Genomic DNA, 11674 nt, shown 5'->3' with positions numbered 1-11674 from the left:
AAGTTTTGGTTTTAATTGTTGTTTTTTGCTTATGTTTTAAAAAGTTTTGCTTGGAGTTTATGGAGCAAATCTAATTCCATAAAATATGTGGATGCAGCAGGAGGGAAGACACGTTCAAATGTGTGTGTGCTGACAATGGTGGCCGATTTTTGGTTGAACTGAGACTTTTGCGGTCATGGTGTGAGGGAGTTTTATTATTAATATTCTGGTTGGCTTTGATATAAAGTGGTAAGCTATCCCTGATAGAAATTAATCCCAAAGCGGATGATCATTTTTGTCTCATCCTGCCCCTTCCTCACCTGTTTACAGTTAATTTGCTGTTATAAGAACTTTCCAGATCACTGTTCATTCATTAATTTTCATAAAAAAAGTTTTCTTTGCTTTTTCTCCAAACTTTTCTGATTGTTCTTCTGTAAAGACAGCGATTTTGATCACTGACATGACTGAAAATTATTCTTCTAATCTGCATCTTCTAAGTAAAATTCCTTGTTATTTAAATCAAATGAAGTTTTAGTTGCATTTCAAATAAATATCCCAACCATTTTTAGCAACCAAGTTTGGAAAGAAAAAGAGGATAAAATAACTCTTCTTCTTTGTATCACAAAAGTTTGCTTCTCTTGCCCTCATTGTGTGTCTGAAATTTCTCAAGTTCTTGTTGATGCTTGTTTAAAAGTCTAATTCTGACCCTGAATTCAGAGTGAGTTTGTTAAGGACACACGTTTTTCCACTTCTCCCTTTGAATTAAAATCTACACAACTTCAGCTGCAACAAGTAATTAATGAGCCATCCGTCACCGGAGAGGTTATACTTAGCATGGAAAGTTGAGTTCAGCTGGAAAGTGGTGACATATGAATGGATTACACACTACGATGCCACTCCTCTGCTTCCCTCACCAGAGGCAGAGCATTCTTACTTATGCTTTAATGAATGCTAATACATGCAGAACCTGCTATGACAAAGTTAAGATCTCTCCAATTAAACAGGAGGACCATAATTAAGTCATGGTATTGATTAACGTAATTTACTCTCAAAACCAACAGCTTGCGCACATACCCGCTCGCATGTTAGGACTTTTGGCATCAAAGCAAAACATTCTGGGTGCTCAGAGCTGCTGTTAAGCTGTATCAGTATCATGTGCATACTTGTTGGATCTGATGAATTACTCATGCACACAGTGTAAAAACACTTGCTACCTGTTTTTCAACTGTCAGTTTATTGTGCTTCTTTTGTTTGTTTGTTTTTAGCATAGGTAAAACGTGAGAAATCATGACATGTCATCCCTGCTGCTGAGAAAGTGTTTTGCTGCTTTCTCCAATGTGAAGCGAGTAACGCAGCAGACCAACATATCCTGTTCGACTCATTTATTTCACGGACTGCTGAGGAAATAAACTTTCTTCACATTTACGACTGTAAGGTCACGAATAAATAAAGCAGGAGATTAGTAATCATTAATAAGGAAAGAGAATTGCTACAAATCCTTTCGACTGTTTCCTTTTATTTTGAGTGTGTTTCATGTTTAATGCAGTTTCCTGTATAATTAAGAAGTGTCTTTGTCTGTATTTAGCTACAAACAATGAGAGAAAGCAGTTCAGTCAATCCAATTTGCACCTGAAATGCTTTTTTTAAAAATTTTTTTATCTGATTTATTCTGTCATTTACTGCATGTTGTTAGAGAGACACAAAACACATGACCAAAATGTCCATTCTTTAATATATAAATGTCAATTTGGCCTGTAAAATGCTAACGTCCTGTGTCTCTGTAGCTTCTTAAATCAGCACTGATGCGAATTATGCCATGAATCTTTGAGAAGTTCTGAGTAGCTTTTCCAGCACAAAATAGACAATGTTCCCATCCCTCTGGGTTAATTATCATATAAAAAGCTCCAGTCACTGATAATCTGACTGCAAAAGAAATGTGGTTAGAGGAAAATGTCATTACATTTCACAAAATTTCAAATTCCACATCTGATTAGAAGAGGTAGTCACTTGTCACGTCACAATGCATAAGGCACCTGCTACAATGAAAAAAAAAAAAAAAAAAAAAACAGCACTGGAAATGAAACATAAAAGACTTTCTTTGACACGCTGAATGTGCAGCAGACCTGCTGTTTTGTTGCACACTCGAAGCATCTGCTTCCATTTGAAGTGCAAATGTGGTATCACACGCAGAAAGTCTGGATAATCCAGATTTAACCATGTAATGGTCCTTATCTTCCACCCTAGTATCTGCACACATGAAGCTGTTGTGATGCACAAAGTCTGACAGGAAGGAAAGCAACTCAGTGTGTGAGGACCAACCCGCCCCCCCCTCTCTTCACCGCCACCCTCCCACCCTTACTTGGATCCATAATTCCCCATACTGTGGCCTGACCTGGAGCACACATCTCCCTTCCTTCCATCAACATTTTATCAAAGCTTTGGCAGAGTTAGCCCGGCCTGACATCTGAGAGAATGAGACCACAGAGCAACTCCCCACGGAGAGAAGGTGGCTCAGTGACACAAATTCAACGCAGCTTATGAATATCGTATATATATCCTCATTTCACACAATGGGTTTGACACAGCAATCGGCAGAGTGTTAGCCGGCGTTCAGCTGTTTCCTGTCCTCCTTATAACATCTGGGCATTTTCAGGAAATAAATCTTAATCAATATCAAAGTGTTTGGAGGTCTAATCAGGTTATTTCTTTGTATACAATTGATTTTGTGTCAGTCCCCTGCACAGTAACCGTCAGCGTCCTTTCAATTTCTTATTTTATCAGAGAAAATAAAACTACAACTCATATTAGCAGCGCTCTGGGTGGCAGCCACCCATGTCTGCTCCTAAGAAGAAAACCTTTTGGAGAACAACAAGCTACCTAAGGGGGCAAATAACCGCCAGCTCAATTGTTGTGTTCTGAACCAAAAAAATGCTTCGCCCTTTCTAACAGGTTATGGTGCAGCTGTGATTTCGCCCTCACTTTGTTTGATTTATAGCATAGAAATTCCTCTTCCACTGCCCTCTGCAGACTCTTCATGCTTGTGGAACCAGTTTGCCTGCTCCAAGAACAAATGCATCGCCAAACAATGGCTGTGTGACGGGGAGAACGACTGCGAGGACGGTCTTGACGAGAGCGCGCAGATCTGCGGTTAGTGCCCCTTTCAGATGTCACGGGGAATCCGCCGTTGATGTAAAAGGTCACATCCGCCATATTACATCTTACAGCTTCATGCATTCCTCCGGCAGAAGTGGAAATGAGACAGCCTTAATGAGGCAACAAATGAGACCGCAGGCATTTCTGATAATTCGAGGGAGCGCCGAGACAAATAGATTTTTCATCACCGAGGCCCTAGAGGCGTAGCTGTTTCAATGGGGGCAAATGAGATGTATGTGTAATGAATTTTACAATAAAACAAAACGAATGAAGACCTGTGCTGTGAACACCGGCTGTGTAATTTGCCTGTAATGGAGTGTCAAGGAAATATTAATAAAATGCTCCAAAGGTTTCTAAAGGCAAAATTCTTGTACATTTTAGCCATACTTGGCTAATTGAAGTGCTGTTATTTACCTTTGTTTATCCGTACAGCCGATTTCTCTTCTAGTTAGTTTTGCCTTAAAGGGCAGTACTAAGATAAGGCCAAGTACTGCTGACACCCAGAATTCAGCAAAATAATTATTATTCATAAAAGCACAGTCATTATGTGTTAGCTCTGCACAAAGAACTGCTGCACAATGAAAATTAAAAGTTTGTTTGCGGGTCATAAAGAGATATCATATCCGACTCAACCAAAACAGTTTCTATCTAACATGGTCTGATGCGTTTACGGAGAGCAGAAGGCAGCGTCCTGGAAATACACAGAGAAAAGCATCGGAGCAGAATCAGTCTCTAAACTAATCTTTTCTCTATTGTGCACTTGACCTGCTGTATTCTGGGAAATTCTGAAAGTATATGATGTGGTTTTGTTCTCCTCCCAGGGACAGTGACTTGTGCTCCAGGGCTGTTCAGCTGCCCGGGGTCGTACGCGTGTGTTCCGAAACGCTGGCTCTGTGATGGTGAAAGGGACTGCCCTGATGGGAGCGATGAACTCGCTGCAGCTGGATGCGGTAAAACTCTGTCTTCTAGCTCAAAACATGGTTTAAAAAAAGAAAATAAGTCACAGCACAGCTTTTTTTTTTTTTTTTTTTTTTTCCACATGACTTTCTTTGGATGAAGTTTATTCTCCTGCAAATACAAACAAAACAAACACAAACCATGAAGCTAATTTTGTTCCTCAAGAAAAAAAACAACAACATGGAAATTGTGAAAAGTGGCTGATAATTAGATAATTGGAGGCTTTAGCACAAAAAGCTGCCATCACTAAGTGCTGTAATCTAATCAGCATTCTTTCTGCCTACTTAACAGTGGAGAAACAATTAGAAAAACACAGGCCAGCGTACCAGCTTGAGGTGGAATGTTGTGTTCCTGACATTTTGCACACCACATGGAAAAAAGATGTTCATCCATTCATTAGCACTTGATTCCATTTCTCTTTTCGTGCACCAGCACCCAACAACACATGCGATGACAGCTCGTTTCGCTGCCGCAACAAAGCGTGCATCCCCCAGCGATTCGTCTGCGACCATGATAACGACTGCGGAGATGGATCTGATGAGTCAGTGGAATGTGGCAAGTAGATTTATCCTGATCTCTTTCTCTTAATACTCACCAGCGGTGTATGAAAATGCTCATGCTAAACTCTGCGATGCACTTAAAAAAGCAACAGGGGACAAATTTGCAGTTTGAAGAATACATGACAGCTTTAGGGAATACTAACACCCAACAAACAGTCTCTGAATGGTCATATTAAAAGAAGTCATACTTGTTGAGGCATTTTGTGTGTAATTTAATAACACATCAAATATGGACAGATTGGTACATGTTTAAAAACAAAAAACTATCTAATTATGATTGTAGTTATTTTATTAAATTTATTTTGAAAATATTGAAAATCTTACTCCACCTTTAAAGCTAATCAGCTTTTTACTTCCAACTTGTGAAGATGAACTGATCCAGAGATTATAACTGGTTTATGGCCGAGTCCATAAACAGTATATCCATTTGCTGAGCTGCTGCTGTTGGCTGTAGCTCAGGCGGAAGAGCAGTTGTCCTTCTACTGGTAAGTTGGGTGGTCGATTCCAGGCTTCCCCTGAAATGCCGAAGTGTCCTAGGACAAGACACTGAACCCCAAACTGCCCCCCGATGTGCCTATCGGGGTATGAGTGTGTTGAATGAGTGTGTGTGTGAATGGGTAAATGTGACAAGTAGTGTAAAGCACTTTGAGTGGTCTGTATGACTAGAAAAGCGCTATAGAAGTACAAGTCCATTTACCATTTAACACACTGACATTGGGGTTTTATTTGGGCATTTACTATTTTCAGTGTCTCAGTCAAACGCAATTCTTTATTGCAGCTTTTGTTTTATGATAGCTGATGAAACGTGCGTATTTCTACTTGAAATGTTGGCCGGTGTAGCTGTGAATAGCATTTTATCTCCAGATGGCTTGAATTGTTGATCAGCAAAGGTTGTATTTAAACTACAGCGACGTCTCATTATGGCATCAACAGAGGCCGTGAAAATCCTGCCTGTGCAGCTATTTTTACAAAATTGACACTTAATTCTGCTGAAGTTCCTCCTTAATCTAACGCTGAAGTCACCGACAAGTCCAAGTTGGAAAGTAGCTATCTCTTTTTTTTCCTTTTCTTCAGTCTATCGCTCCTGTGGATCTGAGGAGTTTCGCTGCGGGGACGGTCGCTGTCTTCTCAGCTCTCAGTGGGAGTGTGACGGCTACGCGGACTGTCCCGATCACTCTGACGAACTGCCTCTGAACCTTAAATGCCTTGCTGCAGGTAAGACTGCTGTTTGGCTCACAGCTGGAATCTCTTCATCAGTGTCAAGCAGCAGCGCCCGCTCGCCAAGGAAACTGGTGGGCTCATATGTGCGAAACAAAAAGGCGCCGCGACTAAGGAGAGACTTCCTGAAAGGAATTAATGTGTCAAGCTCCGCTGTCAGGTCCAAAACATTCCCCAGCCCTTGCTGTGGGAGCCACGGGGCGTTGTGCCAGCGACAGTCATCTTTTCTGTTCTTTTCAGGAAGCTTGTGCAACGGCTCCTTCTTCATGTGCTCCAATGGGCGCTGCATTTCCGAGGGGAACCTGTGTGATGGGAAAGATGATTGCGGAGATGGGTCGGATGAGAGGAACTGCAACGTGAACGAGTGCTTGAATCGCAGAGTCAGTGGGTGCACACAGGATTGTCAGGATCTCACTGTTGGCTACAAGGTGAGCAACCGTTGGACTAATCCCAGTTTAGGCCTGAAAGGGATTTTGCCAGCAGAATAAATTCATTTTAACTCAAGATGAAACAAAAGCTGCAATGCAATCTATGATAGATGTGGAGCATATGTCACTGTCAGAAGCAAACTTAAAGATTCATTTCTACATGTGAGTTTTAATAATTCCCTTATGTCTTATTTCTGACAATATTCAAGTATATCACGATAATGTAGGATTTTCATTAAAGGACACCACTGACCTGCAGTTCTGAGCACCTGCTGTATTTCTGAAATAAGTAGCAGGTGAAACGTTGAGCTCAAATCATTAGCAGTGTGGACATGAATGATTAATGACTGATAATAAATCAAGCCCATCTTTGCACATCATTAAACAGATAAAGATGGGTGGGAGGATATATACATGTTGTCTCCCACTTTTTAACCTTGAAAGCTGTAGGAAGAGGGGGGGGGACTTAATGATTAGCCAACAACTGTCTGCCGTCCCCCTCTGCACCATGCCGCTATGCTGTTTCTGGCAATGGTGGCATTTTGTTATCGGGGTTGAATCCAGGTCAAGGCCATGACCGCTTCAGTGTTTCGCTGTTGTCAGACTGTGGTAGTTTTATGCTTTTATCCCTGGATTTTCCACTCGCACTCCTCTATACGATGGTGTTAACTGCAAGAAAGAGCGCCCGAAAGTGCAGCAAACTGCTCCTCCTTGTCACGACCGGAGCATATCTGGACAAAGAGCACATCAGCGTCGAGCCTTAGCTCATCCATTTGTGGCCTAAACAGGAAGATCAGCAGAAAGGCCTTCAAGGTTATAACTTTGGATAAGAAAGGGATTTACAGTTGGTGCAGGGCAGCTAATAGAAGTACTGAGTTATTTTTGGGAAAGGGGACTTGGTCAGTGAAGTGCAATTGAATTCTTGAGCTGAGGAACAGTATATCTGTACTTTGGCTTTGGGGTTGTCAGATACGTTTAATGCCTGGTTTTGCAGAATTTTCTGTGAAAGTACAACCTGCTTTAAGTTCAGCCTTCAGGTTAAATAGTCCACCGACTTGAAAACTGAAAGAACATGTACCGAGGTAAAGTTTTTGAAAGAACATAATGTGTATGAAATGTAAGATTTGCGTCAGTTTTGTCAACTTAAAAAGTTTCCCATTTGTGTAGAATGAGGTAAAGTAGCAAAACTATGGTGAGTTAAAAAAAAAAAAAATAGAAAAATAGGAATCCATGTTGGAATTTTAATGCTAAAGAGATGGAAAATGCAAATGCACAAATACACAATAGACCACTTAATTTCTGAAAAACAAGATGTGAGAGAAATATTGCTTTTTGAGAAAATTAAATAGTAGTTAATAGAAAAACCAAAGGGAGGCTCTGCAGGCGTGCCAGGGAGTTAGCGACTCAGCTAATGTTAGCCAAAGTGTTTCTTTTCACTTTGAAATTTACCACCACATGAGAGTTTTGCTGAACTATAGATGGTTGTTATTGTTGGAGTGAGTAAGAAAAAAAGCAACAAAACATTAACAAAACCCTAATGCATCAGCAGGCATCAGCTAGTGTGATATTGGCCACATTACATCCACTTTCACTGAGAAACACAGTTTGCTTATAGAGATGTTGAGGCCGCAGCGTGACAGTAAATAAAGAATAACCTTGACAATGTATAATTAGAAAACAAGACCGAGTGTGCAGATAAAATCCCTGTTAGTCCCATCTTAGTGCTCCTCAGCTCTGTGAAGTGACGTCCTGACAGACTGATAAAAGACCTACAGAAGGAATGCTCCCTGCTATCAGTCCGATGCAGTTTTGGCTTAAACATATTCTTTGGAATGATTTATTTTCTCCTTCTCTAAAATGAGCAACGCACACCATGCTATTTATCGTTATTGACGTATCTGCAAAGTCCCATATCTTCACCTGCACAAAGCTCATCCAGGCAGGAAAGCTAACCGTTTATTCCTTTGGGTTAGAAAATACTGCTGATTTTATGTCCTGAAAGGCTGTGGTTTATACAACCTGCACCAACACATTCGTCATATTCATGAAAATGATAGAAACTGAGAATGATAGAATAGACCAAATAACTTTTGTTTTAACAACAAAAGCTTCACCTTCATACTGTACACAGTGTTTGAGCAGAGAACCCTCCACTGGTGAACAGACTGGTGAAGAATTGCTTTAATGGCAACTTTTAAAATTCTGCTTTTGTTCATTTGTGTTTTATAATATGCATTGAATGGATAAGTTCATTTTACAACAGACATTTACTTAAAGTGCAGCTCAGTGGTTCTGCTTGTCAGACACGGCAGCGGTAGATTCCTTAAATGTGTCACCAGTCAGAACTAGACATATTGGTGTTTTGTCTTTTAATATTTTTCTGCAAAGAGAGTTTCAGAAAAGAGAATTGAGTACTGTTGAGCTTTATTGTTTAATTTCTAATGAAATATAAATTTTTTTGTGTGTGCTTTTCATTGTTTTGTCCACCTCCCGCTCTTCATGATTAGTGTAAATGCTGGCCTGGTTTCTACCTGAAAGATGATGGGAAGACTTGCGTGGATGTTGATGAATGCTCCACAAGCCTTCCCTGCAGCCAGCGCTGCATCAACACTTATGGCTCCTTCAGGTGTCTGTGTGTGGACGGTTATGAAGCTGTGGATCGAAACCCCAACACATGCAAGGCTCTCTCAGGTCAGTTGATTTTGGATTTTGCCGATTGCGAGATATTTCAGGACCAAACTGGGAGTGATCTGATGCTGCTTGTTTTTCATTTCAGCTGAGGAGCCCTTCCTTATTATGGCAGACCACCATGAGATCCGCAAACTTAGTGTGGACGGTTCGAATTACACCATCTTGAAGCAGGTAGGTGATTGTTGCATCATCAGCTCTTTCCTGTAATTAGATATTTCCCTGTGAGGTGTAGCATTTTTCATTCTGTCTCTTGTTTTGCATTTTTAAATCCCTCCATGCCTCTTTTAACCATTGTAATTGTTAATTAAAGGAGAATGTGTTATTCCTGCAGAACCATGTGCTAAATATGTAACGAGAACAACAGAAACATCGCAGCCACATTAAACTGAATTTTGATTAAAATATTTCTATTTTAATTTTATATAATGAACTCTGAAATATATGATGTAAGAATGATGAGAATGACAAGAAATGTTTCTCAAATTACCTTTGTGGTTAAATTAAGGTTAAGTAAAATGGAACGCGAACTTGACCCAGATACTCTTAGTAGTCTCAGTGGCTTATAAGGCATCAGTAGATCAGATATACGGTTTGAACTAGAACCATGCAGAGCCTTGTAAACCAGCAGCAGAATTTTAAATTCACTTGTTTTGTTGCTCAGAAAGCCAGTGTAGCGATCTGACACAAAGAGGAAGATGTTCCCTTTTTTGTTTGCTTTGTGTGAAACCAGTGTCCTGGTGAGACAGTCGGAGTTGTAGAGTTGAGTTTCATTATTGTAAGATATTTTCTTTGTGTCCCTGATTTGAGCTAGTGGGGACATGTACTCTGGGGACCGAGCCTTGGGGACACCTGACGTCATATTTGTTTAACTAGACCTGGGTGTAATAGATGTAAGTTGATCATTTCTCACATGTAAGTCATTTGGAATAAAAGCATCTTCCAAATGACTGTAGAATAGTTGTTTATTGCAACAAAATAGTTGTTTTTTTTCCTTCATTTTTCAGACAGAACTCAAACCAATTCAGAGATTTATACCCAAGTTTTCAGTCAGCCTGATAAAATGTTTTGTGTTTACAGAACTGTCTTTTTAGACTTCTGCAAAGGTGCTTCCACTGAGATGCATCAAAACAATAGAGTACTAAGTAACTGTAAAGGGTTTTTCTAGAGTTCTACTTTAAAATGGGACATTTTAGATGTACCTGCAGTTGTTTATATTTCTATAAAACAACTGCAGACCCAACATATATAGTCCAGTTTACATTTATTGCAGTGTAGCAATAAATGTATTTGTGTGACATTGATCAGCTGAGGTTGGTTTTATTATTCTGAAAAATAATCATTGTTTTTTCCAAAGGCATCTCATGATTTCCAAGCAACCATCATGTGGTCAGTAGAGAACCATTCTGATAGTTGGAGGGTAAAAAAAACAGTGAGGACACATTGAGGAAAAGCTATTTCTATTTTTTTTTAAGTGTTATTACTAGTCTTTATGTTAGTACTTGAATATAACTTTTGATTATTGTGAAAGGTTAAATTTCTTATCAACCTTTCCATTTCATGACATCTATGCAACCACCACTAACTCCAATCACTTCATGTTACAGCAGATAATATGTTACTCTGACAAAACAGAACATTCATGTCATCTGGTCATTATCTTCATGTCTTGGTGCTGCTCTTAATGTTACTGTTCATCTTTAAGGCAGACTCTGTGTTGGTTTGTGGTTAATTAGAGCTGAATCAATGCACTCTTTCTTTATAAGAAAGGAAATGCTGTATTGAAGGACTGTTGAGAATTTTTCTGTGATAAAGTTATACATAAAGAATAATACTAAAGCAAGCTGCCATCAGTGTCAGCTGTTACTATAGAAACTATCACCATTTGAAAGTCTTGTTTTGTAACCCAAACAGGGTGAAAAGCTAAAACCCTTGACTGGCCAGCTGTAGCTGCAGCCTCAGGGTTGTCACACTCTGACATGTCTTATGTAAGGAAAGAAAACAAGTTCACTGTGGAACTAGAAATTAGTAGCATATGGTTAGTGGCCAAAACTATTTTATTTATTTTATCATTTTATCCCTTACTGTTTTATATCACTTTTATGGATTTTTTTGTTAATAGTCAGAATCTTTTTTTTTTTAAATTATTGATTATTCCTTTAGTTTCTATCAAGTCCATCCATCCATCCATCCATTTTTCTGCCGCTCATCTGGGGTCGGGTCATGTGGGCCGCAGCCTAACCAGGGAAGCCCAGACTTCCCTCCCTATCAAGTTCTCCAATCATAATGACCGTGAAAACAAATCATTCATATCTCTATATTCACACCTTCATGACATCCTGCAAAGTACCATTTATACAAGCAGCAGGAGGGCAATGTAACTCTTGTTTGTTTAAAAACAACATATGAATGTTTTTGTTTTGTTTTTTTCTCCACTTCTGAGTTACATCCATTGAAAAACATGACATCACTTTACACTTTTGACACTTCCTGTTTGGACTAAGTCAGACATCACTTGGTTAAAGTTGATTAATAGTGAAGAAAGGCCCAAAAACAGAGTTCACAAGCCAAGCTTAAACTTTTAGATCCCTTTAAATCAAACCAAAACTTCAGTTCCTTGTCCAAACAGGAGTGTGGGGATATGTATGCTTATGAAAGCCCACCCATCTTTGCTCTTTATTAGGGGTCAGT

General features: G+C 39.6%; 1 protein-coding gene across 1 annotated transcript in view; it reads left to right on the top strand.

Annotated features, from left to right (window-relative positions):
* lrp1bb (low density lipoprotein receptor-related protein 1Bb) overlaps positions 1-11674 on the top strand; it is a gene marked incomplete at both ends in the record, with an annotated part of 313004 nt that overhangs the window by 247552 nt on the left and 53778 nt on the right. The window contains 7 exons of the mRNA XM_079254397.1: positions 3007-3126; positions 3954-4082; positions 4522-4644; positions 5724-5864; positions 6108-6295; positions 8803-8986; positions 9072-9157. Coding sequence (XP_079110523.1) covers positions 3007-3126; positions 3954-4082; positions 4522-4644; positions 5724-5864; positions 6108-6295; positions 8803-8986; positions 9072-9157 — 971 coding nt within the window. The remainder of the gene's footprint in view (positions 1-3006; positions 3127-3953; positions 4083-4521; positions 4645-5723; positions 5865-6107; positions 6296-8802; positions 8987-9071; positions 9158-11674) is intronic.

This window comes from Telmatherina bonti (assembly GCF_933228915.1).
Source record: "Telmatherina bonti genome assembly, chromosome: 15".
In the NCBI taxonomy this organism is placed as follows: Eukaryota; Metazoa; Chordata; class Actinopteri; order Atheriniformes; family Telmatherinidae; genus Telmatherina; species Telmatherina bonti.
This window is presented reverse-complemented; position numbering and strand designations above follow the sequence as displayed.